This window comes from Pollicipes pollicipes, unplaced genomic scaffold (assembly GCF_011947565.3).
Source record: "Pollicipes pollicipes isolate AB1234 unplaced genomic scaffold, Ppol_2.1 Scaffold_2555;HRSCAF=2994_pilon_pilon_pilon, whole genome shotgun sequence".
Taxonomy (NCBI): domain Eukaryota; kingdom Metazoa; phylum Arthropoda; class Thecostraca; order Pollicipedomorpha; family Pollicipedidae; genus Pollicipes; species Pollicipes pollicipes.
In genome coordinates, this window is record NW_023596136.1 from 5,765,322 (window position 1) to 5,792,757 (window position 27,436).

The 27,436-nt window shown below is 55.0% G+C and overlaps 3 protein-coding genes across 4 annotated transcripts; 2 read left to right on the forward strand and 1 right to left on the reverse strand.

Annotated features, from left to right (window-relative positions):
* The first annotated feature begins 265 nt into the window (after nucleotides 1–265).
* Nucleotides 266–12,878, forward strand: LOC119109100 (RNA polymerase-associated protein RTF1 homolog). Of its 2 annotated transcripts, XM_037232653.1 has the most exons (13): nucleotides 266–464; nucleotides 4,361–4,538; nucleotides 5,343–5,619; nucleotides 5,945–6,110; nucleotides 6,388–6,602; nucleotides 7,577–7,901; nucleotides 8,284–8,460; nucleotides 8,832–9,027; nucleotides 9,467–9,595; nucleotides 10,249–10,377; nucleotides 11,299–11,472; nucleotides 11,689–11,827; nucleotides 12,172–12,878. In XM_037232653.1, the coding sequence occupies exons 2-13, from the start codon at nucleotides 4,458–4,460 to the stop codon at nucleotides 12,282–12,284; spliced, it is 2,121 nt and encodes a 706-aa protein (XP_037088548.1). In that variant the 5' UTR covers nucleotides 266–464; nucleotides 4,361–4,457; the 3' UTR covers nucleotides 12,285–12,878. The 2 variants fall into 2 exon arrangements, with proteins under 2 accessions (XP_037088548.1, XP_037088555.1); XM_037232660.1 differs by lacking the exons at nucleotides 11,299–11,472; nucleotides 11,689–11,827; nucleotides 12,172–12,878 and adding an exon at nucleotides 10,962–11,257.
* A 1,747-nt stretch (nucleotides 12,879–14,625) lies between these two features.
* LOC119112811 (cofilin/actin-depolymerizing factor homolog) lies at nucleotides 14,626–22,939 on the forward strand. Its single transcript, XM_037237101.1, has 4 exons — nucleotides 14,626–14,727; nucleotides 17,901–18,143; nucleotides 21,878–22,009; nucleotides 22,495–22,939. The coding sequence occupies exons 1-4, from the start codon at nucleotides 14,725–14,727 to the stop codon at nucleotides 22,561–22,563; spliced, it is 447 nt and encodes a 148-aa protein (XP_037092996.1). The 5' UTR covers nucleotides 14,626–14,724; the 3' UTR covers nucleotides 22,564–22,939.
* Nucleotides 22,940–25,984: 3,045 nt separating this feature from the next.
* Nucleotides 25,985–27,207, reverse strand: LOC119112967 (exportin-1-like). Its single transcript, XM_037237274.1, has 2 exons — nucleotides 26,958–27,207; nucleotides 25,985–26,617 (listed from the first exon to the last, which is right to left on the reverse strand). Exons 1-2 carry the CDS (start codon nucleotides 27,171–27,173, stop codon nucleotides 26,474–26,476), a joined length of 360 nt encoding a protein of 119 aa, XP_037093169.1. The 5' UTR covers nucleotides 27,174–27,207; the 3' UTR covers nucleotides 25,985–26,473.
* Between the last annotated feature and the right edge of the window lie 229 nt (nucleotides 27,208–27,436).

Consider the following 27,436-nt stretch of genomic DNA (forward strand, 5'->3'; position numbering starts at 1 on the left):
CCAAAGACATTGATTTCGGAATCAGCGTGTTGAGAAGGCCCTGCACACCAAATTTGGAGGCAATCGAGACGCCCGCAATATCACATTGGGATGTTACGCAGCGTATAACTCGAAAATTACGCAAAATTCCACCCCAAAGACGTTGATTTTCGGAATCAGCGTGTTGAGAAGGCCCTGCACACCAAATTTGGCGGCAATCGAGACGCCCCGCAATATCCAACTGGCAATTGGATATCAATCTGCTGCTAGCTTGACAGACGTGATTGAAAGGGGGTGTAGATGTTGCTGTTGTAAAAAAAAAAGTGGGAGTGGGAGATGTGTACGGTGCCGTGCACACAGTTCTGAGTGGAATTTCAGGCTTATTTGCTCATTTTTTTAAAAGCCTCTTGCTTCATTCATTGACGTTATCCTATTCTGCATGGCCAGGTAGCATCAAGTCAGCATACGTGACAACTGGAAGAAAGGTAATGCTGGCGATTCTTTTCGAGTTGCTTGGTTGAATTACATAACATGTTTGCAGCTGTACCACATGTGTGTATTCATCATTGGTAAAGGTTCATCATATTGCAAACCAAACATTTTATTAGTTTTCATGTATTTGTTCCATTCATAATTAGTCGAGATTATGTGTACACCCACAGAATATGGTGCATTTTGATGAATTGCCTTCAGCACATTTGAATTAGGTTGGCCACAGCACCAAAGTGGTGCAATCCCAGTGAAATAGTTAAGTTAAGCCAAAAGTTTTAACATGATGGAGCTCAGTGCCCACACAACAAAAGGTGTATGTTTTGGTGAACCTGTCTGCAGAAGCAGCAGTGTTGATGCAACAGTTTTCAGCCATTCACCCAAAATTTTTGACAGATGATGGAGCTCAGTGCCCAGACAGCAAAAGATACATGTTTTGATGAAACCATCCAAAGACAGAGCCACATTTATACAACAGTTAGACCATGTATGCTATGGTTCTGAAAGCTCTGAGTTTGGTGTATGATTACCACCATTTTCAGCATAGGGGAAGCCGGTGTTTCAAGGCATTGTGAGTTGCATGGGTAGTTGTAGAGGAGCACACTGAGAACATGTTTTGCATGAAAATAATTTGGAAATTTAGCACAATTTTGAGCTATCTTGATTAAAGTAGGTATGAGATTTGTGGGATGTTGCCAAATAGGAGTTGGGTACAGTTGATGTATTTTTTACAGACTGGTTCATTCTTATGACTTAGCTGCCCTATGCCAGCCTGCTTTCATTGCTAGCACCAGTTGACTATCTCTGACAAGCTAAATAGAGGGACTCTGCTCCTTAATGGACTCTTATGTAAGACTTGGCATATAAGCTGTGGTTCCTCCCATGGATGAACTTTGGCTATGGCTGAGGCCTCATGTGGCTGCATGATCCCTCTCCAGGATATTGTGCATGGCCCCCCTCCCACTGATGACGTTTGCTGGTATTTGACTTATTTCTGGTCTGCATCAGACTGACAACAGGTTTTTATGGTTGTCTCACAGTGCCCACTCACCTTATCAGGTTCCCTGACTTCTGGATGGGATGAGGCATGCAGGCATGTGCTGACATGCCTTGGGGAGCTAATATACCCTGGATGTAGATGCATGAGCATAGCAGACATGCTTCATGCAATATGCCATGCACTTATGATTGACTCTACTGGCTCTTTAGACATCACTGTTCAGAAAGCAAAGTTGATATATGCCTGCTTCTTTTGCAACCTCTTCAAACATTGAGCAAGAATGACCCCAAAAATTACAATATGACATGCAGTCCTGTAGGGAGGCAAATGATAGCTTGCAGGCAGTGGCAGCGAACTGGGGATGTATTTCCTGATCCCTGTGATCTGTGATTGTGTGCAGGATGACTGAAAAGGCAAGACATAACAATTAACATTGAGAACATGTGAATATCCCTAATGTCAATGGCTGCTATTCCATGGCAAATCATATCATTTCCACCAAATTGTGCAGTTTGCACAGTCAGGCACAACCCTCCAAAAACAAGATTGGGCTTATTTGCTGATCAGAATTATCATGGTTCAGAATAATTATTTGTTGTGCATGATGACTGTATTGTTAGCTGCATTATATACATAGTTTGTTGTCATAACAGCAATTATGGCTGCCTCAAAATGTCCACTCACATTGGCATCCCTCACCTTTCATCTTGTTATGTTTGTGTGCATGCATGCCAATATTTGATGTGCTTTTAATAAGGAGGTATGGTATGTAATTAGTGTGTGTGTGTGTGTGTGTGTGCATCATTGGGGCTTTATGGCACTCAGTTGAAGAGGCTGTTTGTTGTTACCTGCCTCTCAACCTGACAGGGAGTGCTTATAATGGGTAAGCACTATGTTTTTGATGAACTTTAACCTTCTGGAGCAAAGGCTGCATGCCTACTGGGATAGTGATTTTGTCATGTGTGATGGTGAATCAGTTCTGGGCAAGTTACATGGGTAGCAAGTCTCTGGCATCTCTGTCTTCTTTGCATTCAGAAAATTGCACTCTATATGACAAGTGGTTCACAATATTATCACAAAATATGTACAAAATAACCTTTGTGTTTCCAAAGCTCTTGTTATCTGCTGCTTTAAAGAAATGGAATTGGCAGGAACAACCTCATACACTTTCAAAGATTCTGGAGACCACAGGTCATGTACTGGGATGTCGGAAATATTCAAAGATTGGCTGGAGCATCCACATACACTCCCAAAGGTTCTGGAGACTACGGGGCATGTTCAGCACACCGGAAATGTTCAAAGATTGGCTGGAGCAACCATTAACACTCAAAGGTTCTGGAGACTATGGGGCATGTTCAGCACACCGGAAACGTTCGAAGATTGGCGGGAGCAACCATATACACTCAAAGGTTCTGGATACTACAGGGCATGTTCAGCACACTGGATATGTGTGAAGATTGAGGGGAACAACCATTTACACTGTCTCAAAGAATCTGGAGACTACAGGGCACGTTCGGCACACCGGAGAAGTTCGAAAGCCGGTGAAAATGACGGAGGGATTCGGGCACTGGCCTTGAAGCCTCGCTCCTAGCCAACACCGCCATGTCTGGGCCATTGTAATGCGATGAGGTTGGATCGACCAAGTTTGGTATGTCCGCGAAGCTGGTTCACACAGGCGTATTGGTTTTTCTATCCTCAAATCTTTCGAGGCAAGCGGAAATGCCCAATTGGTCGCGTACCACGACCGCCAATCTCGAGGCTGCGGGAAACAGGCCGACAATTACGTTTGGTTTACCGCTGTTCGGCACCTTGTGCGCAATTGAGGCCTTTGCCTTTTATATGGACGGTAGATTCAGAAAGTTTGAGAGGTCTCAGGGGCATGGGACCGCGTGAGCCGTCGAGTGTCTCCAGAGAGATGTTCAGCCAGTATGAGGGCTAAGTTATCCACGTGAAGCGTGACGTCTCTGATCGCGCGGCAGCAGCACCTCCGATCCAGACAGGTTGGGTGGCGCAGCTCACCACTGGCATAGGGCGGTGAAGTGACAGGCGCGTGCGGCCACCGGAGCGAGGAGCGCCTAATGCTGGTCACGAGTGCGTGCGGCCTCCGGAGCGAGGAGTGCCCAATACTGGTCGCAAGCGCGTGCGGCCACCGGAGCGAGGAGTGCCTTATGCTGGTCACAGGTGCGTGCGACCTCCGGAGCGAGGAGTGCCAATGCTGGTCACGAGTGCGTGCGGCCTCCGGAGCGAGGAGTGCCCAATACTGGTCACAAGCGCGTGCGGCCACCGGAGCGAGGAGTGCCTAATGCTGGTCACAGGTGCGTGTGACCTCCGGAGCGAGAAGGAGTGCCCAAAAACCGGTCACAAGCGCGTGCGGCCATCGGAGCGAGGAGTGTCTGGTGCCGGTCACAAGCGAGTGCGGACACCGGAGCGAGGAGGAGTGCCTAATGCCGGTCACATGTGCTTACGGCCACCGGGGCGAGGAGCAGTGCCAATGCCGGTCACAAGCGCGTGCGGACATCGGAGCGAGGAGTGCCTGATGCCGGTCTCAAGCGCATGCGGCCACCGGAGCGAGGAGGGGTGCCTAATGCCGGTCATAGGTGCGTGCGGCCACCGGAGCGAGGAGGAGTGCATGATGGTGGTCCGCGCTGACTCACCACGTCACGGCGACGCCCATATTGACTCGAGCTAACGGACGGTTCGTGGCGCCAGACGCCGGAAGTTTTGAGGACGTCACTGCTTTAGATAGTGACTGTACACGTCTGATACTCACTGTTACGTGATCCTTCTCAAGGACTGAGCAGTGCGCGTCTGTGCTGTTCGCGATGAGCCCGGGCGGCCTTGTGTCATTCTGTAGACCGCTACATGATGCCTTTGTCGTGGTTTGGCCGACAGGTCCCGGCCCGCCCGGAGTGCGCCGGCTGCCGATAATCCGCGAGCAACATGGTGAGCGGCCGCTGACTTCGCCGACACACCCCTCCAGCCGGCGGCCATGTCCAAGCGCAAGAACAAGGTGCTCATCTCGGACAGCGAGGACAGCGACGCCAGCGCCAGCGGCTCCGACCTCGACTCGGTCAGTGGTGGGCGGGTGCCGCGCGCGCGAGGTGCGCGCGCCGACACGGCGGCGCTTGTGTGCAGGCGGACGGACGGCGCACGGCGTTGTGATGCGTCTCGGCATTAGGCACATCTGCGCTAGTCAGTGTCTACAAGCCGTTGGGATATTGGAAGATGTCGCACCGGATATAGCCTGTGCAGTTTGAAAAAGTTTCTTAACGCTTTTGCAGCACAATGCGGCGGTATGCAGGCATTGCACGAGGCTGATGCCACAGCGTGTTGGTGATAATGACTTCGGTTGTGCGTATTCTTCACACATTGCCGTCAGTTACTGATGTGCCGCAGACGGTGGAGAACTTCGCATGTTATTGATCTTCACCGCATCGCTGCATCTGACCAACCTCTGCCGTGTTGTTTGCGCTCCGTATCGGGCATAAAACACGCGCAATAATCTGCTCTGCGTGGTAACGGTTGTGTCGATATGTGCTGGGAACAGGCAAGGACGCAATATGGTGCGCACCTTTGCTTGTTATGACCTATCAAAGCTGAGAGGCCAAGAACAGATACAAAACGTCAGCAGTCAGTAACGTCTTGGTAGTGTTTGACGGCAATTAAATAAACGAATGATGACCATTTGTTATGACCGTTTTTGCTCAAAACCCTAATGCTACGAGAGACTTCTGCATGAATGGTCTCATCATAAAGCAGTTCGCGACACCCATGTAAAAACTGAGACATCGATTATCGTGTGCCGACGCTCCACCACCGGGATTTTCTTTTTTTTTGCCGACGTTGTTCTGAGGCTGGAACCGCTCGTCGCTAGGAGCTGTTGTCCCTGGCCAAGAAGAAGCAGCGCCGCCAGGATGCGCCGTCGCCTCCAGCGGCGCCGGCGTCGGCCGCCGCCGACTCGGAGACATCGGACAGCGACGAGGAGTGGGGCTCGGCCGGCGGCAAGGCGCGTCAGAAGGTGGCGCGTCGGCGCGCGCCCGCCCGCCGCAGCTCCGGCTCCTCCTCTGGCTCCGGGTCCGGCTCGGGCTCGGGCTCCGGCTCCGGCAGCGACTCGGAGCCGGGCGCGGCGCCCAAGTCTGAGCCCGAGGAAGGTGCGTCCCGCCTGCCGCTGGTCGTCGCGCGACGTCCAGACGCGTCTCTGGCATGGGCTGAGATAAATCGCGGGAATCGTTTTGGAAGGCTCTTGACGCATGAATATTTACGTCCGACTGAAGTGGCACTTTCATCTGGTATTGGACATGTATCGCAGTGTCGCCTGCGTATTTTATGCCCAATCGTATACTGAGACCTGACTATCTTTTGGGGTTGACCCAGCCAGCTCCTTACCATACCGTTTAGGATCGGCTGGCTGTGGAGGCCAGCCGTGACCGCGTGCTGTGACCGTGCCGGCCGTCACGTGTCGTGTCTGCGCGCCAGGCGAGGTCTCGGACTCGGATGCTGACTCGGCTGAGTTCGACGACGGCCTGGACGAGAACCTGATGGGCGACGACGAGGACCGCGCGCGCATGGAAAAGATGACCGAGAAGGAACGCGAGCAAGAGATCTTCAATCGGCTGGAGAAGCGCGAGGCACTCAAGACCAGGTGAGTCGGCGCGCCGGCCTCCTCCGTGTGCTGAGAGTTCGGGCTGGTTCAATTGTCTGTAAGAAACGCGTTGTTTCAGCTATCTCGCACTGTGTAAAACGGGCTGTTTCTGAAACTGGCAGTTTGTTTCATGTTATGGGGTGAGTGACCTGAATGTTGGTCGGGATGGTCTGCGTATGAAGCTTGCCTCTTTTCTGTTGGTTTAGCCGGCTTGAAACGGTGCCGTGAGCATGGCGCTGGTTAGTGGTGACGAAGCGTCCCTCCTCCTTGGCCATAGGTTCGACATTGAGCGAAAGCTGAAGAACGCCAAAAAGCTGGAGCAGCGCAAGAAGGAGGGCCAGCAGCCGGCACGCGCGCGGCCGCGGCACGAGCCCGAGATAAAGCGCACCACCGACCGCAAGAAGGCCATGGAGGAGAACAAGGAGCGGCAGGACAAAAAGGGCAGCGCGCTCAGCCTGCTGAAGGCGCAGCGGGAGGAGAAGCTGCGCAACGGTGGGTGTTGCACTGGACAGGGTCTGGGCCTGTGGGTCTGACATGGGCCTGTGGGCTTGAGGGGGATGACCCGGTACCGTGCATGCTGTCAGAACCACTGGTGATTTGATCAACACTTTGTGAATATGGTCACACGCCTATCATGCATGCATGCATATGGTGTAATGTGTTGTCCCTTGTGCCCGCCTTTCTACCGTATCACACGGCAGTACGAGGCTTCTCGCCTCACCTCACCTCGGTAACCAGTGCCGGAAGATGTTAACACGACGCACCGTACAAATACTAGTGCATGTCAATACCGGTCACCCACGGCACCATTGAGTGGCTTATTACCTCTGAAAGCTGATGATTAAAGCTGATGATGCTGGGAATTTGCCGTGAGTCGGATGTGTTCTTGGAGCCTAGTGGGATCAATTCGCCACCTGTTGATACAATGGGTGCCGCTCGAGTCTCGAGTCTTACCACGTCACGTCCGGGTCGGTTCGACGTGCGGACCGACCACGGAGTAGCCCACGTCTTGGAGCTTTGTCGCCCGCCGTCCCCGCGTGTCAGCCCACTGGGCCTGTCACCTCTACCGACACCCGCTGACCCCGTCCCCCCGCTCCTCCCCCACCCGCCGACCGTACCTAATGACTCCGTCCCCTCTCTACCGACACCCACTGACCCCGTCCCCTCGCTCCGTCCCCACCCGCCGACCGCGCCTAATGGTGCCGTCCCTCCTTCCGTCGACCGCTGACCCCTTCCCCCGCGCTCCGCCCCCACCCGCCGACTGTGCCCGCTGACTCCGTCCCCTCTACCGACGTCCGCTGACCCCGTCCCCCTCGCTCCGCCCCCACCCGCCGACCATGCCTAAGGATACCGTCCCCCTTACGACGACCGCTGACCCCGTCCCCCCTCGCTCCCTTCGCTCCGCCCCCTCTCCGCGCCTTTGCTCCGCCCCCGCCCGCTGACTCGGTCCGCTCACGGCCGCGCAGCCGAGGAGCGCGAGCGGCGCGTCGAGGAGCAGGAGCGGCGGCGGCGCGACCAGGGCCAGGCCTCGACGGCGGCCGCCCCCGCCGAGGCCTCGGACGGCGACTCGGACACGGAGCGGCGCGCCAAGGGCAGCCGCCTGCACACGACCGACGTGTACAGCGACGACAGCGGCTCGAGCGACGACGAGCGGCCGTCGCGCCGGCGCAGCAGCAGCGCCGAGTCCGACACCGACCGCGGCTCCAAGCGCGCCCAGCCCAAGAAGGCGCAGCAGGTGAAGAGCCGCGAGGACCTGCTCAAGATTAGGGTGTCGCGACACCGGCTCGAGAAGTGAGTGCGCTGGCCGGGGGCGGTGCTGGGCGGCGGGTGGGCGTGGCGAGCGCGGTCGGGAGGGTGCTCTGCTCCGCGAGGTGTCTGGTGTGCAACTGACGCGACGTTGAGCCCCCTTTGAAGGCATTGTCATGCGAATATGATGTGCGGTGCTCGAGACCCTTTGTGGTGGTCTTCGATTGATTAGTATCGGTAGCACAAGTGCACCTCCATGCATGCTTTACCGTTGATATGTCCCGGATGTTTTCACGTGTTGTATGCTTTCAGCGCTCTTATAATCTGCAACGCTGTTTCGGCCGCCCGCTCCCGTCACATTTCCCAACTACCGGGCGGGACCTTCCCGTGGCCTTGCGCAGCTCTGACCGGTCACTCCGCGTCCCAGCTGGTGCCACGCACCCTTCTTCGGCGACACGGTGCGCGGCTGCTTCGTGCGCGTGGGCATCGGCAACAACAACACGGGCCGGCCGGTGTACCGCGTGGCCGAGATCACCGGCATCTGCGAGACGGCCAAGGTGTACCAGCTCGGCAGCACGCGCACAAACAAGGGACTCCGGCTCAGGTGGGAGGCTGGCGTCGGCACGGGCTCGGCCACGGGAACTGGTCAGACGCTGCAGTAGCAGCAGGGCGCTGTCACATTTACCAGAGCGTGTGTTTTCTTGGAGTGCGTAGATTGTCTGTGGTTATAGTGTCGATGGATGGAGGTCACTGTCTGTCGATCTGGTTTATCAGCCCTGCTCTTCGTGTAGCCGTTCTCCTGTGGGTGCATGCGGGCGGTCTGGGCCCCTGAATGTCGCAGCCTGTCGATGTGACCGTCGCCGGGCTGTGTGCCGCCCGCCCACAGGCGGTGGGGGCCGCCCCAGGTGGGGTCTCACCACCGCCGAGTGCAGGTTCGCTCCGCCCGGTGGAGTGACCGCTCGCCGTGTGCCGCAGACATGGCGGCCAGGAGCGAGTGTTCCGCCTCGAGTTCGTCAGCAATCAGGAGTTCACCGAGACCGAGTTCTCCAAGTGGGTGGAGATGTGTGCCATGCAGGATGTAGAGCTGCCCACCATGGAGCAAGTGGAAAAGAAAATGGCCGACATGAAGACCGCCAAGAACTACACATACAAAGACTCCGATATAGATAAGGTAGAGCTGTTGTTTGTCGCTGACCTGCTGCCGAGTGGCAGCCAATGGTGGTGGGGGCTGTGCTTGCCAGCCCGTTGTGCTGTCGTGTGGTTCACATTTCCCTGTCCTTCGACTGTCCTTCCTCCGTTGTTTGTCGCTGACCTGCTGCCGAGTGACAGCCGGTGGTGGGGGAGTGTGCTGGCCAGCCCGTTGCGCTGTCGTATGGGTCACATCTCCCTGTCCTTCGACTGTCTTTCCTCCATGCCTGTGTGAGCATGCATGATTGGCTACATTATCCAGGACATTTTGTGGAATTTCATAGCTGTTTAAGTCGCAACCGTGCAGGTCACTTGTGATCGTAGCGCGTTGTGGGCGCCGTGCCCATGGGCGCAGTGCGAGTGCTTCACTGACTGTCTGCGGCTGGTGGCTGTGGCGAACTGACGGTCGGTGCATGGCGCAGATTATTTCAGAGAAGTCGCGCTTCAAGCAGAATCCCACCAACTTCGCCATGAAGAAGAGCCAGCTGATGAAGGTGCGGGAGATGGCGCAGTCCCAGGGCGACGAGGGCACAGTCGACAAGATCAACCAGGCAAGTCCAGTCTGCTGTTGTCGACAACGGCTTAATGTGTGCCGAGACTCTCGGCATACGCGTATGCCGTGGACCGTAGTCTCGACTCGAGACCATAGTCGACGAAATGAACCCCATCGCATTCGACGTCTCAAACTATGATTGGTATTTACATCGTCCTGTCCCCGTCACGTTACGAACCTGTGTTTTGTGCCGTCGCCACGCCCGCTGTATTCGCGTCCAGATGATGCCGGATGATTTGCGTTGAGTTGACTCCTCGCGGAGTGGCTAGAGCACAGGCGGGCCCAAACGCACCACGAATGACGCCATCCGTATTAGGTGCGGACTGCTCGTCCACGTGGCCAGGTGTATGATGGAACCATCAACCCAGGCTGCAGAGTGTAATCATTCTGCAACCTTTGCTGTGACACATGGTGGGCGTGTGCTCAGGCGGGCTCCAAAGGTATTGGCTAAACCGCATCAGTGATCATCCAAAGCGCTGGTCACTAGAGAGTTCCGCATGCTCCTAACTGGCGTCCGCTGAGAACCGTCGGCGGCCGTTGCCTGACCCTGACCCCGCGGACCGCTGGCCCTGCTCACCTGTGACCTCGCGGATCGCTGGCCCTGTTCACCTGCGACCTCTCCGAATCTTGACCCTGCCGGCCACGCCGCAGGAGCTCAATACGCTGGAGGAGCGCGCCCAGGAGCTGGACCAGCGGCGAACGGGCAGTATCCAGAGCATCGCCTACATCAACGAGCGCAACCGCAAGCGCAACGTGGAGGAGGCCGAGAAGGCCATCATGGTGTGGACTGGGGGAGGGGAGCGTGAACGCTGCCGTGGCCGAGTGGTCGGCACGCGAGTGGGAGCTGGACCGGCAGGCGGTTAGAATTGGCGGCGGACCTCAGATACTCAGCGGGGTGGTTCGATGCAGCGTGCTGGCTCTATTCCTGTAGTACGTCGTAGGTCTCATCACTGTCCGGACACCCCGGAGCAAGAGGAGAGACTTCTGTTGATAGTCCAACGGAAGAATGTACCATCGCCCAGGATGATATGTGATTCCATGTGCGTATCCGTCGAGTGACACAGCTGCTGTTGAGAATACAGCTGCTCGGCTACCATTGCCGGGTCCGCATGCCGGTCAACCACAATGATACCACCGTCTGTTTGCGTAGTCCCAGTGCATGCCTCGTAATAGACCAATCCCTACGTGCTGCATACTGCATCGCTGCTGGTTCTCCTTTCTTCCCTGCGGGAGGAGCTGCGACTGGCGGCGGACAGCGGGTCGTACGCGCCACTGACCCCGCTTTGTCTCCCTGCAGGAGGAGCCGCGACTGACGGCGGACAGCGGGTTGCACGTGCCGCTAGCCCCGCTCTGTCTCCCTGCAGGAGGAGCTGCGCCTGACGGGCGGACAGCGGGTCGCACGCGCCACTGACCCCACCCTGTCTCCCCGCAGGAGAGGCCGCGACTAACGGTGGACAGCGGGTCGCACGTGCCACTAACCCCGCCCCGTCTCCCTGCAGGAGGAGCCGCTACTGACGGCGGACAGCGGGTCGCACGCGCCACTGACCCCGCCTTGTCTCCGTGCAGGAGGAGCCGCAACTGACGGCGGACGGCAGGTCGCACGCGCCACTGACCCCGCCTTGTCTCCGTGCAGGAGGAGCTGCGCCTGACGGGCGGACAGCGGGTCGCACGTGCCACTGACCCCGCCCTATCTCCCTGCAGGAGGAGCTGCGCCTGACGGGCGGACAACGGGCAGAGGACCCGTTTACTCGCCGCTGGTCGCGGCCCAAGCTCATGTCGGCGGGCAACAAGCGCGAGGCGGAGGTGGCCACCAGCGCCGAGATGCTCAAGCAGATGGAGGAGCAGCGGCGCGTACAGCAGGAGCTCAAGAAACAGGTCTGACAGCCTGCGAGCCTAGAAGGGGGGGGGGGGGGAGCGACAGTGACGGTTGGCTGACGGACATCTGTCATGGAACTGCATGTTTTCATTTGTCAGTCGGGTATTGTGTTTAAGTTCAGGTTTGGGTGTGTTTGGTTAGCATGATGTCGCAAAGCTGGTGTCTAGTTCTTGTTTCTGGAACTGCGCGCTAACAGACGCATGTTTTGGGTATAGGAAGAAGAGGAGAAGAAAAAGCAAGAAGAGCTTCAAAGAAAGAAAGAAAAGGAGAAGGCTAGAAAAACCGAGGAGCCTAATGATATGTTTGACGCCCATAATTTTGAAATCAAGATCGATCTAGGTGCTCCTATGCCATGTAAGTTCGTGTGGTACAAGTAATTACTGGAACTTTCACATTAGCTTCATCGTCATGCTGATTGTCACACTTTTCTGTTGAAATGATTGCGCAAATTTTCCTTTAGTACATGTGTGAGTGGTTTAAGTGGATCGGAAAAGTTTCGACCATCGCATGCAACGCAGACGGGATTTTAGCTAACGCGGAGTTTCGTCTGATGTGACATGTCCACACGTGACGTCAGCGGCGAGTTCCGGTTGGACCGCGTTGCCAGTCTCGCCCGCGCACCGACCGGCCGGCCACCGGCCGTAGGCTACCACGCTCTCCCGTCACTTCCCGAGGACTGACCGACCCTCTCCGGACAGCGCAAACGATGACGAGCAGCGTGACGCCGAAGCTGCCGCGGCCGCTGGAGAGCGTCACGCCGCGCCGCTCGCTCAACCTGGAGGACTACAAGAAGAAGCGCGGCCTCATCTAGGCGGGCCGGCGGCGGCGGACGCCTCGGGTGGGCACCGTCGGCCGGCCGGCCGGCAGCGGGGCGTCGCCGGCGTCGCGAGCCGAGGGTCGCGGCCCGACAACGGGCTGCCAGGGCCGGACGACGTCCCGGGGAACGGCTGACACGCCGGTGACGGGCCGTCGCGCGGTGACTGCGACCCGACGCCAGGTCACCGGGCGGTGACCGCGACCCGACGCCAGGTCACCGGGCGGCGACGAGCGTTTGGTGACGAGACCGGCGCCAGCGCGCCGAGGCGTGAGGAGGCTCGTTCTGGCCTCGCTCGCGCCGCACACGGACTGGTGGGGCCTGCGTGCCCCTGCGTGCCTCGCCCCCTTCCTCTCTCACTCTCTCCTTAGGTCGTCGACGCGCTGCGGGGATGACTCCGTATGGGGCTGCCATCGATGTGTAGACGAAATGTGCCGCCCTTTCTGGTGAGGCGGGCGACACCCGACCGGGCGTTGCCGCCCGTGTTTTGTTTTAGAAGGTTCCGCCATCGCGCCGGAATGAACTGTTCTGTACATGGTCGATCATGCACCCGTTGCGCTAGCACCTAATACAGATGCGACGTTAGGCATGTGGGTGGCGTTTACGGGTCGTTGTCCCGTGCGGAAGAGTCTGTGGAGACATCACAGTCCGGCTAGGAGTGGCATCTCGCTGAGGCAAGCTGAGTCGATCCGCCGAGGGCAGCGAAGAAGCCACGACATTCGGGCCGGATTTGTTGGTCCGAGCGTGTAATCAATTGCGTCAGATTCGATTTGTGAGCTGGTCTAGTCGGGTGAGTGTGCGCGGGTCGTCACACGGGGGAGGGTTTGGCGGGTCGTGCCTTCGCCCGCTCTCAGGGTGCGCGGGTCGTCACACGGGGGAGGGTTTGGCGGGCCGTGCCTCCCCTCCCCCCCCCCCCTCTCAGGGTGCGCGGGTCGTCATACGAGGGAGGGTTTAGCGGGCCGCGCCTTCGCCCGCCCTCAGGCAAGGGCGGATCCATTCGGTTCGGGTGACATTTCCAATTATAGTTTGGATTTGACAATTCAGAAAGGTATCCTGATTTTCGAAAAATTTTAGGATTTTGCTTCCCATTTTCTGCCAGAACAAGCATAAAAACCGCTTGGTTTTCTTTAACATACCAAAATTTATTTTGTTCTGGTTGGGCCATGTTGACAGGGGACAAGTCCTGGTTCCTCCCCCTTGGGCTCACCCGGATTTTTTTGGATGAATTCTCAGAAAACCCATCGTCACTCAGCAAGGCACCGCAGGTGTTATAAATGGGGAGGTGAAAAGCACCTGCATCCGACTTTGCCTGTGAGGGATTTGTTCCCTCAGTTTCAGTTAATGAATGACCGTTTTTCGCGCTCGCTCCGTGACAGGTGCTGGACCTCTCAAAACCACGCTCTTTTCTAAGTTGACGTAGAACGATTACAGTAATTGGTCACATAGCAACTTAAGACCTCCATTCATACCGAAGCAACGGTGACGTCATTTACACTATTATATCTTCCGTCGCAAACCTGTGGACTACGACGCCATAATGGAAGCTTTACTATATGTAAAGTGCCGCGCCTCCAAATGGCCTATGCTCGGTGCATTGGCTCCTTCGCCGACCAAAACTTGAAGACGTTCCTTTTTCATGCAATGAAAGCTTTGCACCGTAGGCGCAGTCTTCAATTCTGCAAAAAGCTTGGACGTGTTCCTGCACGTCACGGACCACGATGTTACGTCCATAACTTCCAGACATGATCAGGATTTGGGGTCCACCGACAGCTTACAGTCACTTGAATCCCATAATTAAGTGTTAGCATAGCAAAGTGATATTTAACCGAGTTTTTATATGACCGAAAGCTTAAATTTCGAAGAAAATCGGCTAACCTGTGTCACATAAACAAAAATGAGTGTACAGCGAAAGGAGAAAACTTCTGTCAAAGAAAGCTCCTAGAAAGAAAGACATCAGAAGAACATGCCACAAGGTTCTACGCATCTATCTAAAAAAATGTTTTTTTGGTCGTCCCATCGACTTTCAAAATACTTCAGGATGCCCCTGGACCTCCAATTGTTTTTCCTCTTTATGGGTTCCGAAAAGTCGCCACGCCCTCGCGTGAAGGAGCTCCGCTGCGTCCGACGTATCGTAAGTGAATGGTTGTATCGCCTTAATCTGTCCGTCAAAATAGCTCAGAATCTGCTTGTTCATATTTCTCTACCAAAATCTAATAGTTTTGAAGTCAACTGCCATACAATTTTAGCATATAATTGATATGGACTAAAAGTTGGGATTATTCACAACTTTGGCAGACTTTTAGATGCGACAGCCTTATCTGCGGTACGCCGTCGAGACGACCGGTGGCGCTGTAACGGGAAGTGGGAGTGGCAGCGCGCCAGTTGTAATCAGGGAATAAGTGAGGGATTATCCGGGTGGGGTCGAAAAAATACAGCAATGGTACGTACACTCAGGTTCATTGATGCATGTAGTGGCTCTCGTGGAAGCGTGAGGGTGAGGTGTGGTGCCACACAATGCTGCAGTGGTTGAGGTAGATTTGGCTGTGGAGATGCGCCAGTGTTCCAGCCTCTATTCATTGCAATAGGGTTCCATATTTGTGTATTTTGGGAGGCAGGTCTGACTGTGATCTGTGCACATTCATCACCACACTTCATGTGTACAGAATTCATGCAACTGCTCAAACATAACAGAGAACACTGATGGGTATTTGCCAGTGAATGCTGAACTTTTCCCTGTGGCCTCATGTGGGTCCTGGTTTCTATCAGTGCTATACCATCAATAAAATTGTTGTTTTGAGTGTTCACCCATTTGTATGGTGTTCACAAATATTGTATTCATGCATCAACAAAGCTGTGGAAGGTATGAATGGTGGCAAATTTTTGTGCTCAATGTCATTGCAGAGCATGAGTCATCAGACATGACTCACCCTGTCAGTGGTTGTGCCCCAAACAAGTATTTTTTGCAACCAAAACAAGACCAATGTCATGTGTTGTTACTATCACCTCATGCTGAATTTATTTGCTTCAACACAAATGACTGGAGTGGCATTGAAACCAGTGATGTTGCATTTTTGGTACAGTACATGTCATAATGCAGGCCATCTACAAGAAACAGACAATACCTAAGGCAGTGTAGCCTAACCCAATGCATCCTTATCAAATATAACCAGACTTAATCTAACCTATCAAAATCTAACCAAAGCTGAAGTAAAATAATCCTAACCCATGCTTCTGCCCATCATTTATTTATAGGTTTGCAAGTCACAGAAGAAGTATATTTACCTTGTCAGGTAGCTTATTCAGAACTGCACAGATATGGCTGTTGTATTTTAGATGAATGGTGTCAATGATTACATTCATTAGCAGCATTTCATTCTTGTTGCTGTGAAATGAATTTGTAAAATTCTCTTTGTTTCCATCACTATGTCTATTCTGTACTTCTATTGTTCCTTGTGTTCAGCCATGCAGACAAAGTACTTTTGTTCTGTTAAGAATATGCTGTTTTGTATGCAGTTCTGAAGAAGCAACAGCAAAAATGTTGTTCACTTCTTATTGGGTTGCCTTATTACTCTCCTTTTCTTCCAAATGTTATTACTAATATCCTATATTCAGTACAGTTATCAGCATCTGAACTCCATTCTGAATAAAGAAAAACTGGTGGGTATCTATATTTCAGTCACATGATCTTTCAGAAGCCGGCATTTCTGCTGTGAAGTTAATATTACCTAGGGCATGGGTGGTCAGCAATATTCATTCTTTACTGGGATGTATAAAACATTGTTTTACATCATGTCTAAGAGAATGAACATTTGTGTTGTATTGGGTGATGACTGTTGCAATCATAGCTGAAGCCTTTCCATTGAAATATAATGCTTTGTCAGTGAACAGTACTCATTTTTATCTCAAGGGGTTGATGGATATCTCTAAGATATCTAGATATCTAGATATATTAAAGAGAGGTTGATAGATAAGCAAAGGGAACTAGTGTTGGTGCAGTCAGCATACTGCTTCAAACTGCAAACCATCAGACATTGGTAGATCAATTTCTTCTTTATCTTTGCATCTCTCTGTGTAAATGGTCTATGCCACTTGTTTAAACATAGGTTTGAAACATGTAACAATTAAGCATGGTTTGAAATTATCAGTCACCTGCCACACTTATATGTTATACTTCAAAGGTGATTTTGTGGAAATTTGGTTGGCTTCATGAACTTTTTATCCTCCAGCACTTGCAGGCATTAAAATTTTTACATGTTTGGATTTCAGCATATCTGGAAATCATCAGAATGCATATAGTAGTTGTTGCTGTGTTCTTACCACCCTTGTTTGTTGCCTGTCCTTTTTGGTGATACAAAATGTGCAACACTGTGATGTGCCCATAGTGGGTGAGGATCAGGGCTCCTGCTTGTGATATCAGCATTAAGAACTTGTTGAGTCAGATATCCTGAACTGTTTTGGCAGGCACCATTTGGTTGCTCACATTGGGAATTAGGTCCCGTTGTTAAACAGGACTGTTGTTATAGAATGCCAGTCATACAGGGGAGTAGTGGCTCACATGTACCCAGGATGGAGACAGTGACCCAGTAGTGGCTCACATGTATCCAGCATGGAGGCAGTGACCCAGCAGTGGCTTACATATACCCAGCATGGAGGCAGTGACCCAGCAGTGGCTTACATATACCCAGCATGCAGGCAGTGACCCAGCAGTGGCTCACATGCACCCAGCATGGAGGCAGTGACCCAGCAGTGGCTCACACATACCCAGCATGGAGGCAGTGACCCAGCAGGGGCTCACATATACCCAGCATGCAGGCAGTGACCCAGCAGTGGCTCACATATACCCAGCATGGAGGCAGTGACCCAGCAGTGGCTCATAAATACCCAGCATACAGGCAGTGACCCAGCAGTGGCTCACACATATACCCAGCATGGAGGCAGCGACCCAGCAGGGGCTCACATATACCCAGCATGCAGGCAGTTACCCAGCAGTGGCTCACATATACCCAGTATGGAGGCAGTGACCCAGCAGTGGCTCACATATACCCAGCATGCAGGCAGTTACCCAGCAGTGGCTCACATATACCCAGCATGGAGGCAGTGACCCAGCAGTGGCTCACATATGCCCAGCATGCAGGCAGTGACCCAGCAGTGGCTCACATATACCCAGCATGCAGACAGTGACCCAAATATGCAATAAATAATAGGGTGTGTGGTAACAAAGGGAACACCTGAATGTCATTTGAACCTTAAGAGCATGCAATGGGGCCTTGGATTATGTACATGGTTTGTACATACAAGTACATTTATACATACATACATACAAGTACATACATTGTACATACAAGTGCCAAAGTATGTGATGGCTCCCACTGGGCAGGAAAAATATTTACACCTCAAGACTGAGTTCGGGACACAGTGTTGGCAGTGGTTCAGTGCACTTCACGATCCTTGCAAGACTTGTAACAGTGGTGACCTCAATGCTTTTGCATCGATCGCAAAGCGGTCGGAAGGCCATCGCTATCGCAATACCTGCCTCCGTGTGTCGGCCGGCCAGAAGCCCGCCTAGTCCGTGTGTTGGCCGGGCAGTGTGCTGACGCTCGGGCCTCGCTGCAGGCGTCCGGTGTGTCCGTATCGGACGCGTGCAAGACGGTGTTTGACGAGGTGAAGAAGGCCAAGAAGCACCGCTACGTGGTGTTCATCATCCAGGGCGACACGCTGATCGACGTGGAGGCAATCGGCGACCGCGACGCCACCTACGAGGACTTCGTCGCCGACATCCAGAAGGCTGGCAAGGGTCACTGTCGGTACGGCCTGTTTGACTACGAGTACCTGCACTCGGTCCAGGGCGCCTCGGAGGTGAGTGTGCCCGTCTGCCCGCCGGCGGTCCGGTACCCGCCTGCGGGTACCGGCGACAGTCGAGTCACACGAACCTCGCCCTCCCCCCCCCCCCCCCGAAACCTGCCGGTGCCGAGTCGGCGAGCTTTGGCTGGTGCCGGCGCCGGTACAAGCTCTCGACGCGTCCAGTGCAGGCGTGCGTTGCGTAGCACCTGTTCCGAACGGACTGCCGTGCGCTATTCTGCCGCTGAAGTGACGCCGCGCTGGCCAGTCGCCTTCGACAGCCGTTCCGGCGGCCGGGTTGCCCCGTGCCAGCTGGCGGCGGACTGGCTTCAGACGCTGGTAGCGCACGGGGGCACGCAACGTGAACGGGCCGCAGTCTTGGGCCGTCGGCACCGTGTCGCCATGCCCGACGGCGGGCGCCCGGAGGGGAATCGGCGGCGGCGGGGGCCGCCAACAGCCGGGATGTGGTCGCCGCCCAACCGCGCTGGCTATTTCGGCGGAGAAGCAGTGCTCAGGTGGAGGTTTGAAAGGGACCTCTGGTGCGAGGAGAGTTCAGACACCGCCAGGTCAGACACCGCCAGGTCAGACACCGCCAGGCAGGCACCGCCAGGTCAGGCACCGCCGGGTCAGACACCGCCAGGTCAGACACCGCCAGGTCAGACACCGCCGGGTCAGACACCGCCAGGTCAGACACCGCCAGGTCAGACACCGCCAGGTCAGACACCGCCAGGTCAGGACACCGCCAGGTCAGACACCGCCAGGTCAGACCGCCAGGTCAGACACCGCCAGGTCAGACACCGCCAGGTCAGACACCGCCAGGTCAGACACCGCCGGGTCAGGCACCGCCAGGTCAGACACCGCCAGGTCAGACACCGCCAGGTCAGACACCGCCAGGTCAGACACCGCCAGGTCAGACACCGCCAGGTCAGGCACCGCCGGGTCAGGCACCGCCGGGTCAGACACCGCCAGGTCAGACACCGCTCTAGTCTTTGCGGCAGCGATTTAGTTCCGGCGTCGGTGTCACAGTACTAAGAACTCACGTCTCTCACCTGGTTAGTCTTGTCGACGCTGCTGGTGAAGCCACATGCACCAAGTGCTGGTGTTAAGGGGCTTGTGTTGTGGTGCCGGGGTGTATTTTTGGACGTTGGGGACTTGGCGCGCGTTTGAATAAAGACGTCCTGTTATGAGTTTACGGGTATTGTAGTTTCATTCTTCCAATGCACAGGTTGGCATCCTTGTCCCGCGTTTAGTTTTAGACTTATACGGGATTTCCTCTGGTTGCGGACTTTAAGTACTCTTATTTGACTTCGTCCAGTTTTTTTCGATCTTTTCAGCGTGGGGTCTTTTTCGAGTCGCGTACTATGCACCATGTATGGGACGTATGTACGGCAGACTGCGGCAGTTGTTCGGCCGGTGTCCGGCGCGTGTGTGTGCTGCTTCGTGGCTTCAGGTCGGACTACCGGCCTTGTCCCCAGTCATCTTCTCCCCCCGTAGCGATCATCATGTGAGGTGGCTCTGCCGAATGACGAAAACAAGGGGAATGCGCAGCAAATTAGATCTAAAATTTGTCATTGTCTTCAAAAATGTCATGTACTATTTCCTTTCATTATTTGTTAGGGTATTCATGTCTAGCCGATTTATCAAAACACCTCAAGCCAAGTTCAAGGCTAGAACTGCATGCTATCGGAGCGCAAAAATCGTACGTCCTCAGCTGGGGCTTCCTGCAAAGCGTGTGAACCACCTCACACCACCATCAGGAAACCTCCTGCACACAGCACGTTAAAAGCCAGTAAAGACCTCCACCTGCAAAGGTTGACAGATGAGCGTGCTGGGCATGGGGAAAAATCTCATCACGTGTGACCTCGAACGGTGACCTTGGCGGCTCACGCTGGGTCGCGGCGTAGTGCGGAGCCAACCGCCTGCTGCAGACCAACGCCATATTTGGGCAAGCGCTTTGAAAACAATCCCAACGACATTTCGTATTTCGTTTGATATCTCGAGTGTTATTCAACGTGCTTCTCGTATTTTCTTTCGTAATAACGGGCGGGTGTGGCGGGGTTATTCAGGGACGATGAAGATTTGCGGGTACTTCCATTGCCAGGCGATGAGAGAAAGACGAGGGTCCGGTGCGCCTGGTAATCACCGCAGGTCCCAGGCTTTTGAAACTCTTGAGAAGCGGGTCCCCAAAAAGTTAAAAAAATCAAAACTAATCCAGATCTCCCACAGGCTGCACCTTTTATCCACTGGTCATCAGTGCCTTAAAGTATTATGATTCGCCTAAACGTTGCTTGACCCCGCATTTTTTACATTCAAGAGAGGACGATGTGAAAAACTCAACGTGAGAGATTAATAGTTGCGAAAGCGGCCGATAGTCTCACTCGAAGCACTGTCATCGACGTCCGTCACCAACAACTGCGCGCATGCTCAACTGCTCCGTACGAGGAGTGTCCGACTAATCAGCTGTTGTGGTCCGTAGAGATAGCTCGTTTCCTCTCTTGCTTCCGGTTGCAGGTTCACAATAAATGAGGCTCGTGCGCCATGTGACGGACGCGACTCCGCTGTTGCGGGACGACTGATCCCGTGTCAATCCTGGTTAAGACTATCCTGGTGCATGCGTATGTGTTGGAGTGGGCTGAACGATGATTTAGCTGATTTATCTCCGAGTCGCAACAGGAGTTCAAAAGAATAGACTGTAGCGTAGCCGAACGAAAAGTTGGTCTATTCCGTTGTTGATTCTGATTCCGACCAGAATGATACGCAATGATTGCCGTGGTTTCCTCTTTTTTAATGACGTGGTTGAAGAGAGTCTCGATACTTTTTATGGGGTTTGAACTGAAATAGGCATCTTGAGGACGTCTCGGTGCCTCTCGGTGCTGCCTCACGATCTTGTCCTATGCTATAATTGATGTATACTGCAGCTACAAAAGACGATCGTGGAGACAATCGTCTGGGATCCCTTCAAACACGCATTTAAATGGGACAACCAAGGTTGAATACACACAGCTCGTCGGACAAGCTCATGGCACCGAACCTGACGGTTCTAAGTAACGACTTATTGCTGTTGGCCGTACGTGTGAAACTATGTGAGGTTCGAAAAGCTCAAGTGATTATTGGAATTGACGTCGGAAAGTTCGATACAATTTCAATCAACACACCGTTGAAGCCCGTGTCATGCATTTCCAGTGGACCGAATATGTATGCTGGCTCTCCATGAAAGTACTACGTGACCTGAAAGGCACGCTATGTAGGCCCAACCCAATACCCTTTGATAGGTCATTCACGTTTTATAGGTTGAACAAGTAATTGGACAAAAGCCAATGGCCCATGCAAAAATATAGAGCATTGACAAGTTTACCCTTATTGTGCCTCATTATTATTGTCATCGTTTGCTGCAACTATTCGTCGTGGATACAGAAGTCAGGTTGGTGACGGCAGCTGTTTGAGCCGGCTTCTGTGGAGGCCACGGTACGGTGGCTGGCGATATGCTGTGTTCTGAAGGCCCCGTCGGCGAGCGTGGCGATGGCGGAGTTCACGGTCCACCGACGTACCGTTGGTCCGCCATGACCGACGAACCGGCTGTGTTGCCACCTGTAACCTCGCCATAGTGCCTGTGAATCTGTGTTGCCTGCGGATGGGTCAGTTCTTAGCGTGACTGCGGGCCTCCTGGTTTTCGGCCACAGTGATGTCCAGTCGGAGGAGAAGAGGTGGCGTCTTCTGTAAGTCTGATGCACTATGTCGTTCTCTCTCTGCAGCCGACGAAGAAGCAGAAGCTGTTCTTGATGCTGTGGTGCCCGGACGATGCCAAGATCAAGGCGAAGATGCTGTACTCGTCCAGTTTTGACGCTCTGAAGAAGGCGCTAACGGGCGTGGCCAAATACGTGGAGGTGAGTTTGACCGGGCTGGACGCGGCCGGTCGCCGCGTGGGATGCTGGTGGCCTGGTGTGCCGATCTCAGGCGCGGCTGGCGTGGTCGTCGTAGCAAATGCGATCATGTCAAGACTTGCTAACCGCGTCAAGTAATTCATAATATGAAAACGATCATATGATTATCATGATTATACTCATCAACATCGTAAGCAACTATTATCATTTACGTCAAATAATAATGTTGGCCGCATTTGATTTCTGGTTTTGCATTAATACCGTGCTATAATAGGAAGGCGGGTGTATCTATGTCCCTATAGTATCCGCCACCCCGCCTGGTGCAGTGGGATGGATGGAAAAAGATAACCGTCGTTAAGCTGGATGTGTGGTATGTGGGCCATCGGTCCATGTCATGGGACGTGAGGGTCATGCGCGCCCCAGTTTGACCTGCTCAGTGCGATGAGAGCAACACTTCCGTGTATCAGAACAGCGCGCCGTGTTCACAGGCCACGGACTCGTCCGAGATCTCCCGCGAGGAGGTGGAGAACAAGCTGAGGCAAAACGACCGCATGTAGGCGGCGCGCGCCTCGCCGCCGACGCCGGGCCGGGCCGGGCCGGGCCGGACTGGACCAGGTGGCGGGCGACGGCCGGCCCTCATTCCCGCTCTTCCAGACCGGAGGACGACCACCGGGCCGCGCCGCGTCCGTCCGCCGCTGCATAGCCGCGTGGCTCGCACGCAAATTCCGCCGCGAGTGACCGGAGGTGCTCTCCGGCGCATTTAGGCCGCTTGGCTTCGAGATCAGTAGGGCGGGGTCGGGTGAGGCGGTACCACGCGGGCCTGCTTGAGTGTGGGAGGGATGGCAGAGCCACGTGCGCGCATTTACTGTGACGATTTTTCTATTTTCAATTGTATTAATCAACCATGCGAGTCGAATAAACACTTTTTGCGTCGTGAGTGTATCGGTGGTGGTGCCCCGCGCTGCGCAGTTCTGAGCGAGGATGTCTGTCGGCACGGTATCGCGACCTGTCACGGCCGACTAGATTTGCGCGTCTTCTCCAGTCTGTTTAACCTCGGGAGCTGGGCGCCTGTATCCCCTCAGCAATCGGCTGATCGAAAGGCAGCAATCGGACTTGGTCCCTGTCATTGCCGGCGTTGACCGTGCCGTAAATCTACATCACTAGATCGGACACGGCAGCTGATGGGCCCATTCGCCAAGTCCAGCGGCGAACTCATCTAGCGTGACACGTTCATGTGCAGATGGCTGTTACAGAGCGAAATGAAAGCATGCATGCTGTGGGAGAACAGCCGCATCTGAACGTCGGTACGGGAGTCCCATCAGTTTTGAGCCCCGCTGTCTGCATTATATGACAAGGAAGATGAATTGAGTACATAGCTATGCAGCACACTAACATGTTTCCAGCGATTCTCCTGACGCCTCTTTGCCAGCTGCTGGACATTTGCTCAGCAAATTTATACGTTTGTCACTGGGAAGTGGGAACACAAATTTATGACCATGAATCTGCTCTCACCCTAGCAGGAAGGGCGGGCACCACGGGAAACTGAGCCCCGTACCTCTAGTTCTCCAGACGTACACCGGTACCATCTGGGGAAATCCCGAGGTGCGGGGAGCTGAGCCCGTACCTCTGGTTCTCCAGACGTACACCGGTACCATCTGGGGAAATGCCGAGGTACGGGGAACTGGGCCCTGTACCTCTGGTTCTCCGGAGATACACCGGTACCATCTGGGGAAATGCCGAGGTACGGGGAACTGCGCCCTGTACCTCTGGTTCTCCAGACGTACACCGGTACCATCTGGGGAAATCCCGAGGTGCGGGGAGCTGAGCCCGTACATCTGGTTCTCCAGACGTACACCGGTACCATCCGGGGAAATGCCGAGGTGAACACAATTCGGAGCATCAAACGAGGCATTCTGTCCAGCCGATTATTGGAATGCCGACGTCGGTATTAAAGCGTCGGAAAACATTGAAATGTTTTCTAACGGCATAAAGCTTCGCCTACTGAGAGCGTTCTCCAGCCTTAACTGCACCAAAATGTATGTAGTGGTCTCGGCAATGCAGGCAGCATCAGAGCCGTGCGCATCAGTAACGCATCGTAGTGGCATGATCTTCACGTGGTGGCATTCGCCGGTAGCTTGTGGAAGCCCCCTTCGCCGTCATCTGTTCTGACTAGTTGAGAGAGCCGTTTTTTGTGAGGCCATGTACCAACGTCTCTTTACTATGGATGGCCGATTCGTGCAATATGCAAGACAATCGGAAAAACACCCACCTTAACCTAAATTGCCTTGGACCGTTTGCTTTGCAGAAAACTTTCAATGTCTGGAGGGGGAGAACCGGTAGTGCACTGGTTAAGCAACACCTCCGGGGAACCAGACGTAGGGGGTTCCATTCCCTGTCAGGACAGGAAGAAGCAGGAGACGCCACAAATCCCTGCCGCTTAGTGCTTCCTAAAGCCACAATGGTAATGACGCGTATTCCCCAGCTGCCGGCGTGCGTTCATGGGACGCTGACGTCTGGACGTCGACGTCGTCTCTCACTGTTCGCACGCGGCACCGCCCGGCACGCGCCCTACGAGCGCGAAAAGGACCGACGCTGTGCCGGCGCGCGGTCAGTGTTGGGCTCCAATAACAGCTCGCTCGCCGAACACCGCGTCCGATTACGGAATGCCGGGTGCGGTCATGGGGCCGTATGCTGCCTGTGTGGATGACGGAGTCGTGACCGGGTTTCGTGACGGCTCGGACGGCAGCGATGATCTCATTTGTTTTTTGCTGCGGCTGGTGCATCGACCGACCACAGACAGTGCCAGGGCAACGCACGGTGGACGGGCGGTGGCGAGAGGGGGGGGGGGAGGGGGCATTCCCAGGTACGTCTCCAGGATTTCGCAAGGGGACGCCCCCCCCCCCCCGTCTGGGGCTCCTCAGTGGGACTGGCCCCCGGCCTCGTGATTTGTCCCTTCCCGTGCCCCACGTAGGGCCCAGAGGGACCATGCCGCCAAATACACATTTGGAATCCGCGCCCGGACACTCACTCATCTTGTGGACGTGACATGAATTCCACAATGCAGTACGGGTGCCGACTTCAAAGGGCCTTGGCCCACCGCTTGCCCTGGCGTGCCGGGGCCTCCGGGATTGCCCCTAGGCTATTCCGCTGCACCCGGGACGTCCCGCCCTGGCGACATCACCCCCTGCTCTGTCCGGTGCACGGCCGGTGCGGTCTGTACCAGTTGCAGTTGGAATCGATCGGTTCGGCATGGATGCGCGGGGGCTCGGCAGCTGTTGTAAACGCGGACGGAGGAAGCAGAGCGGCGCAGCGCAATGCCATTCTCAGCGATTTGTAGTCCATTCTGCCTTGCCAAGATAGCAGTTTTTCCACATCGTACCGGGAGTGTTTCAACGAGCATCGACGGCGGGCTGAGAGTAATCCCGTGCCGGAGACGGTCGACCTCCAATCAAATTACCCATTTAGGAGGCGGTGGAGATGAAGGCGGCCCGCTCGACACCGACGTGCGGGCGTAGGTGAGGATATTCGAATCGCTGGCGGAAGCTGGTGCCGCGCCCATTGTGACGCACCGCCCGATTACAACACCCCTCTGAGCGCGTCCGTCTACACCCCTCGCATTAGCCTCGAAGTACTCTCAGTGAAGAATAAATAATCTTCCTGTTTGAGAATGATGAAAGCCTCGGAGCAGACATCTCTGCTCGTCTCGGCGATCTGGACCGCCCTATTTCGAAATTGGTTTGTTGCGTCAGTTACTTCTTGGTCATGGCGCACCGAGGGCTGGCTCCGTTTTTCTATGTAGCCCGTAGGACCATCCCCCGTGACCTGGCTAACAGCTTACAAACGTGGTGCTCAACTCCCTTCAGCGTCCAGTTTCTCCCACCAAACGGCGACTGGCGCTTCAGCACACCATAACCTTCCACTTCACCAGGACCTGGGCTGCTCTCGCATACCTGAGCCACCGCCAAAACCATCGCATTATCAGGTGACAGCTATTTATTTTGTACAAAACCTATTATTTAGGGTGAAGACGCCTCTCCGGTCCGAGACCCGGTGAAAGAAAACATATGGGACACGTATCTTTGGGGGGCCGGGAGGCGCGGCCCAGCCGACGGCCGCGCCGCCAGCCTCACGCACAGACAGACAGCCGGACAGACGGACAGACAGACAGGCGGGCAGGCAGGCGGCGGACAGCGGCGCGGTGCGCCCCCGACAACGACAACGCAACAAGCTACACCTCTGGGCCGCACGCACACTGGAAAGATGAATCCTAAAAATACCTAACAAAGCGACGCTGAAATAATCCACTAGTGTAAAATCACAGAGTGGCCGGGCCGCCGGGGCATGTCTGGAACGACACGGTAGACCCCGCGCGGGTGGCGGCCGCGCGTGCAATGAGACCTCTCACTCGTCCGACACACGTATTAAGTTAGGCGACCGACCGCGGACGGCTGCGGCGGCGGCGGCGGCTCAGTCTTGCATCTCCTCGCCGACCTCGTGCGGGTTGAGGATGCCCGGCACGGCCGCCTGCTGCTTGCGCTTCTCCTCGTGCGCTCGCCGCAGCGCCGCCTCCCTGTCGTCCAGGTACAGGTCGGCGTCGTCGCCGGTGAACTCCTGCCGGTGGCGCCGCAGGGGGGCGTCAGCACGCTAAAGGCCCTCCAGCCTACATCGCAGCTGCCGGCGGCTCACCCACCAGCACGCAACACGGCACACAGTTGTGATTGCAGACCCGTCGATTCACCTGCATGGTGTTGGCACTTCAATCGGACCGGCACGAATCACCACGTCGGATCACACCGTGAGACGCAAGCATTGTGAGTACAACTTCAAGGAAGCACTCAAGTACAACTTCAGGACGGCCGCCCAAGTAAGACTCAGCTCTACGTGCAAGAGTGTTCAAGAGTGGTGAAAGATCAGGCGACAGACCTGGCCGGGTTCAGGCCAGACCGCCTACCTTGATCTGGACGAGGAAGTCACGGATGTGCTCCTTAAACGCGCTCAGGTCCTGATTGAGATCGAACAGCCCCTGGACGGTGATCTTGATCTGGTTGTCGGTGAAGTGCGGGAAGCCGGCCTTCAGCAGGTTGGCGACGAACTCCTTGACGAACACGATGTTGGCGGCCGTGACGGCCTGCGCGTCGCCGGCGGCCGGCACCGCGCTGTTCAGCATCGTCGTCACCTGCGCCCAGACGAGCCGGCGTCAGGACTCCCAGCCAAAAGCTGTGATGGTGATCACGATTTGGACGCAAGGGCGCGTCGAACGCCCCGGTCGCATGGCGTCCATAAGCAACAACTGTGTTGCCACGGCACGTAGCAAACACATGGCACCAGGCACCGTGCAAGCGTTTGGTTTCGTCATGCCAGCGGACAGGTAAGAACATCGCCACAGCAGACCTATGACTCGGCCCTGTTTTCAGCGCGTACGACAGAGGG

Coding starts and splice junctions, on each gene's coding strand:
- LOC119109100 (XM_037232653.1), top strand. CDS start 4,458: ATGTCCAAGCGCAAGAACAAGGTGCTCATCTCGGACAGCGAGGACAGC. Junction 9,028..9,466: donor AAGACTCCGATATAGATAAG/GTAGAGCTGTTG, acceptor TGCATGGCGCAG/ATTATTTCAGAGAAGTCGCG. Junction 10,378..11,298: donor AGGCCGAGAAGGCCATCATG/GTGTGGACTGGG, acceptor ATCTCCCTGCAG/GAGGAGCTGCGCCTGACGGG.
- LOC119112811 (XM_037237101.1), top strand. Junction 18,144..21,877: donor CGGTCCAGGGCGCCTCGGAG/GTGAGTGTGCCC, acceptor CTCTCTCTGCAG/CCGACGAAGAAGCAGAAGCT. Junction 22,010..22,494: donor GCGTGGCCAAATACGTGGAG/GTGAGTTTGACC, acceptor CCGTGTTCACAG/GCCACGGACTCGTCCGAGAT.
- LOC119112967 (XM_037237274.1), bottom strand. CDS start 27,173: ATGCTGAACAGCGCGGTGCCGGCCGCCGGCGACGCGCAGGCCGTCACG. Junction 26,618..26,957: donor ACTTCCTCGTCCAGATCAAG/GTAGGCGGTCTG, acceptor CGCCACCGGCAG/GAGTTCACCGGCGACGACGC.